This window comes from Ovis aries, chromosome 5, assembly GCF_016772045.2.
Source record: "Ovis aries strain OAR_USU_Benz2616 breed Rambouillet chromosome 5, ARS-UI_Ramb_v3.0, whole genome shotgun sequence".
NCBI lineage: Eukaryota > Metazoa > Chordata > Mammalia > Artiodactyla > Bovidae > Ovis > Ovis aries.
In genome coordinates this window covers 40,074,125-40,080,241 of record NC_056058.1, presented here as the reverse complement: position 1 = coordinate 40,080,241, position 6,117 = coordinate 40,074,125, and the positions used below count along the sequence as shown (strand labels likewise).

Below are 6,117 nucleotides of genomic sequence, written 5' to 3'. Positions count from 1 at the left end.
GGAACAACAGAGGATGAGATGGTTGGATGGCATCAGTGACTCAATGAACATGAGTTTGGGTAAACTCCAGGAGTTGGTGACGGACAGGGAGGCCTGGCATGCTGCAGTACAGTCAGACATGACTGAGTGATGGAATTGAACTGAACCAGGAAATTTTTAAGTTTGATATAGTCCCAGTTTTTGATTTTTACTTTTGTTCATCTGCTCTGTTGTCATAATAAGAAAATCATTGCTAAGACCAATGCTGAGAAATTTTCATCTATGTTTTCTTCCTAGAAAGTTACAATATCAGTTCTTCATGTTTTAGTCTTTGATCCATTTTGATAAAATTTTGTGTATTGTGGAAGATAAGTTGCCCATTTCACATTTTTGCATGAGATCATCCACTTTTTCCAGCACTATTTCTCACAGAGACTATTGTTTTCCTAGTGGGTGTTTTTGGCTCCTTTGTAGAACAATAGCTGAACATATATGTAGGAATTTAATTCTGGGCTATCCATTCTGTTCCAATGGGTGAATACTTATTTTAAGAATGTATCATTCAGTTTTAATTATTTTGCTTTGTATTAATAGTATATTTTGAAATCAGAAAATGTGATGGATCCAGGTTTGTGTGGTTTTCTTGGGATTGCTTGGTTTCTTTGGGCTCTTTTGTGGTTCTGTACAAATGTTAAGATGATTTTTCATTTAATATCATTAAAGTTTTGATAGCAAGTGTGTTGAATCTATAAATGGCTTGAATATAATGGACATTATAACATAGTCACTCTTCTGATTCATGAAATGGGATGTCTTTCCATTTGTTTTATATCTTTTTTTGATATCTTTCAGAAAACTCTTAAGTTTTATTATTTAGATCATTATTTTCCTTGGTATAATTTATTCCCACATATATTATTATTTTTGATTTTATTTTAATTGGAATTATATTTTTACATGTTTAAATACTATTCCATAGAAATTCAAATGCCTTCTGTGTGTTGATTTTATATTCTGCAACTTTATTGAGTTTATTTCTAGCTACAAAGGTTCTAGTTTTCTAATTGTATATTCTTGCCTCTTTTGTCATAGATTAATTGGTCATATAAATGTGTGCCCACTTCTTGGCTCTCTATTCTGTTCCATTAATCTATGTGTCTGCTTTTGTTCCAGCATCATACTATTTTAAATATTATAAGTTTATAGTACAGTCTGAAGTCATGGGTTATGATATCTCAAGCTCTGTTCCTCTTTCTCAAGATCATTTTGGCTGTTTGGGGTCTTTTTTCTATACATTCAAAAATTTCAAAATTGTTTGTTTTAGTTATATGAAATTTTTCATTGTTATGTTTATAGGGATTGCAGTGAAAATGTAGAGCACCTTGGTCAGGATAATTAGTTTTAAAATATTAAATCTTCCAATTCAAAAGAAGGCTATATTTTCTATCTTCAATTTCTTTCATCAGTGTCTTATAGTTTTCCAAATACAGGTTTTTTTTTTTTTTTTTACCTCCTGGGTTAATGGATTCCTAAGTATTTTTTTCTATTTTTATTCATTACTTTTGATGTGACTCTACATGGGACTGTTTCCTTAAGTTCTGTTTCTTATAGTTCATTATTAGCATATAGGAAAGCAACAGATTTCTGTATAGTCATTTCCTGCAAATTTACTGAATTCATGGAGCATCTTTAGTAGTTTTTCACTGGTGTGTTTAGGATTTTCTATGTCTAATATTCTGTCACTTGCCAACAGTGACAGTTTTGCCCTAGATTTGAGTTCATGTGAGATTTCTTGTGGTTCTTTTAATAATGAAGTCTCTTTTAATAATTTTGCCCCAGCTTCCCCAGTGGCTTAGAGAGTAAAGAATCTGCCTGCAGTGCAGGAGACCTGGGTTCATTTCCTTAGTTGAGAAGATCCCCTGGAGAAGGAAATGGCAACCCACTCCAGTATTCTTGCCTGGAAAATCCCATGGACAGATGAGGCTGGCGGGCTCGTCCATGAGGTCACAAAGAGGCAGACATGACTGAGTGACTAACACACACACACACTATTCTGCCCAGTCCTTCGAGTTTCTAGAAAGCAAGTCCTACTGGCCTTTGCACAAAATGCTCTGGGAGCTTATCTTCCCAGTGGAGGACTCCCAAGCTTTGAAGTCTACCATGGGTTCATAAGTCTCCTATGGGACAATGTTTGCAGTACAATTATTATCTAGTTTATGTATCACCCTCCTAGGGTAATGAGACTTGATTATATTGTAAGCCCTCCTCTTCTATCCATCTCATTGCTATACCTTTTTATGTTTTTTGTTGTAGAAGATTTTTTTTTTTTTGATAGGTTCTGGTCTTTTTAACTAGTTGTGTTCTGTTCTGTTTTCACTGAACAGATTTGTGGTGTTAGGGTACAGATTCAGCAAGACTCTGTTTATGTATTTTTCCCAATCCCTCCTAGCTGCAGATTCACTTAGATTGACACCATTAGGCTCACCATCTTCACTCACCTGGACTCCCTACTTCTAGTCTTGTACTTCTTCAAATGATTACCAACAATTTAGCATTTCTAAAATGCAAGTCAGATCATTTTTATTGTTTTTGAAGACCTAGATACAAAAGGGCAAGAAAATAGAAGATAAAGTGAATAAGAAATAGAGAAATTACTGGAATAATTAATTCACTTGACTTGCCAATGACATTACCCTTAGTCATGATGTTCTTTTCCCACGACATCAGGTCCCTGAGCAAGTCCCCCTACCCCAGAATCCTTTACTAATCTGAGGGTAACATCTAGAGTGCCCAGGTTTTCTCTCAGCACCACTTTGTTTGGCTGAACTTGCTTGTCAGATGTGGAACATCAACAGCATCAAAATAATATATATATATTTTATTATAAGTGTTTGTACAAACTACACTTACAGTTCAAATTTGTAGGGATAGTTGGCATGTTCAATTAAGATTCTAAACTCACTTAGCTCTTATTTTTAATTATAAGAAAAAAATATTGTTTGAGACAACGAAGGACTAAATGTTTCTTCTCCTTGCTTATATAATGTTACATACTTCAAATCTTTGCTCTGATGCCAACTCATGTGAAAAATGTTCCCTGCCTGAGAGGACATTGGGGTTAATATAATTCTGTCCATTTAGACTTAGTATTTTCCCCTCAGTACCTTGTGGGGTATTGAATTTTCAATATACCACAAGAAGCTAAGGATTTCAGACAGGAAACATTCACTAGATAGGTTCAGAATTGGATCATGAGGAACACACTAGTCCACAATAAAGACAGGCAGAAGATATGTAGTAGTTATGATTAGCTATGATAGCATGAAAGTGATTTCTAAAATTTGTCACACAGCCACCAAGGAGAAAATATGGACTAAAAAAGAAAGAAATGTCTGATAACTTTACCTTTCTTTTTTAAAATTTAATTTTATTTTTAAAATTTTACTTTATATTTATTTTTAAGTAATTTCAAATATATACTGGTACCAAGGATAATAATAGTACAATGAACACATATAAAGCTTACCTACTTTAACCTGTTAACATTCTTTTGCCTCATCACCTTTTTCTGTCCATCTCTTTGCCATTAGTTGCATAAATTATGATATTTTACTCTAAATAATTTAGTTATATATTTCCTAAGTATATGAATACTATCCCCTCAGCATCACTGTACACTTATCAACTTCATAAAAGTAAAACATGGATTCAGTATAACTGTAAAAATAATTTTTACAAGAAGTATAAAATTAAAGATAAAACTTACAAGAAGTATAAAAATGAGCTTTCCAGTAGAGGGAAACAGTTCCTTCAAAGGGATGAATATAGGATGACACATGGTAGGACAATCCAAAGAATAACTTAAGCAGAAGGCTATATATTTCTGATAAGTAAACTGAAGAATAAACCATTAGCATAAAAATATCTTATTTCATAGTTCTCTGAAAGGCAGAGTCCACATTCAACAAGTTCTTTAGAGCCCCTGTGACATCCTTATTCCTAAGACTATAGATTAAAGGGTTTAGAACAGGAGTGAGTATGGTGTAAAAGATAGATACAGCCATGTCCTTCTCAGAGGTGTGGTAGGAGCTAGGGAACATATAGCTGTAGGTTGAAGTTCCATAGAAGAGGATGACCACAGTCATGTGGGAAGAACAAGTCATAAAAGCCTTCTTCCTGCCCTCTGCCGAATTCATCCTGTGGATGGTGAGGAGGATGAATGAATAAGAGCTTGAAATGACTGTCACAGGGATGAGGAGCATGAGGACACAGCACAGGTACATGAGTGTCTCATACAGGGAAGTGTCTGAGCAGGAAAGCTTCATTACAGCAGGGACCTCACAGAAGAAGTGATGGATCTCCCGGGATCTGCAGAAGGGGAAGGTCATGGTGATGGGTGTGAGCATAAAGCCATCCACTGATCCCAGGAACCAGCAGCCAGATACCAGGAGGAGCCACACCTTATGGCTCATGAGGGTAGAATAGTGGAGTGGATGACAGATGGCCACATAGCGGTCATAGGCCATGGCAGCCAGAAGGAAATATTCTGAACCTCCTACTGTTAGATAGAGAAACATCTGCATTCCACATTCAGGGGCTGAGATCTTATTTTTACCCAGGGCCTGGTCCATGAGCATCTTGGGAACAATTACAGAAATGTATATCATGTCCATGAGAGACAATTGGGTGATGAAAAAGTACATGGGAGTGTGGAGGTGGGCATCAGAGTATATCAGAAGGATCAGCATGATATTCCCAGACAGGGCCATCAGGAAAATCACAAAAATGACTACACAGAGAAGAACTGGGTACTTGGATTGACTGAAGAGTCCCATGAGAATGAAATCCAACTGTCCTGTGTAGTTGGCCACCCAGGTGGAGTTGTCCATGAGATTTCACCTAGACCACCAAGGAGAGCTTTGTGATTAATAGATTATTCATGGGATATGACCACCTGAAATGAATATCTAGTAAGATTGTGGGGTATGCACGTGTTCATGTGTATGCATGCTCAGAAATTCAGTTCTTCTAATTATGAAGAAATGTCACAGGGCTGTAGATTTTGAGATTAATAATTGCTTGCAATTCAGTTGAAATCTGAGATTCCACAACTTTTGCTTAAGTAGTTGGTTACTCAAAGTAAAACTACAGTGTTTTGTTACAGAAGTCAGAATTGAATCAGTCTGTTTTAAGGAACCAACAAATCTTATAAAGTCTTTGAATGTATTCCACATGAGAAAGAATTAGAAAATAACTGAAACATAATTTGGGGAAAATCTATACCAAATGTTTGAACTCCCTTTGCCTGTAGGTTCTGGCCTTGCTGTGAGGCTCTGTGATTATGTGGGGGGAGACATGCATCCACAGAAGAAGACTGGGGTCCTCAGAAAAGCCAAATATTTAGTTATCCTGAGGGCACTGAGTGAGGAGCCCAGATTCTGAGGCAGGACTATGGCTGCTGGCTTACATTATCCTCTACCCGCCATTCCTCTGTCTGCAGTACATATAAATAATACAGTTTGGTCTCTGATATGGTTAGGATTAAATGAGGTAAATGAAGTAAACTAAATTGCTTAGAATATTGCCAGTTATAGATGAATAAGCATGTATATTGTCAAAGTATTAATATCTAGAGTTATGACAGCAAATTCTGTATAAAAGATGGCTATTATTTAATAGTATTTTTCTATTATTTGAGATGCATTATTTCAGTTTGCTAGTTTTAGCATCTGTTTACATATATAATAATTTGATTATTTCTGTAGTTCTGAAATAATATAATACATAAAAGATTTGTGTGATGTACATATATACACATGAATGTACCTGTATGTATAATCTCAGACTTTTTGTAAATGTATACAAATACTATAAAATATCTATTTATATAAATATGTTAATGTAAATAAATATACAATATATATTTCTTATTTTAATTTTGCTATGCAAAGCTTCATGGAAAAACCCCATCTCAGTTGTGTCTAGTACATGCTTCCCCAACACAATGTCCTTAAAGTTCATACCATTTGTTCTAAATCTCAGTGAGAACTAGCATTTAGATGATAACTGTCATTTACAAGACAAAACTTTAGTTGTTTCGTGAATATCATCTATCTGCTTTATTGTCAATGGCGGTCA

The 6,117-nt window shown here is 35.3% G+C and overlaps 1 protein-coding gene across 1 annotated transcript; it reads right to left on the bottom strand.

The window, feature by feature from the left end:
• Nucleotides 1–3,905: 3,905 nt before the first annotated feature.
• LOC101111629 (olfactory receptor 2T29-like) lies at nucleotides 3,906–4,868 on the bottom strand. Its single transcript, XM_004008751.4, has one exon. The coding sequence runs from the start codon at nucleotides 4,866–4,868 to the stop codon at nucleotides 3,906–3,908; it is 963 nt and encodes a 320-aa protein (XP_004008800.2).
• Nucleotides 4,869–6,117: the final 1,249 nt, after the last annotated feature.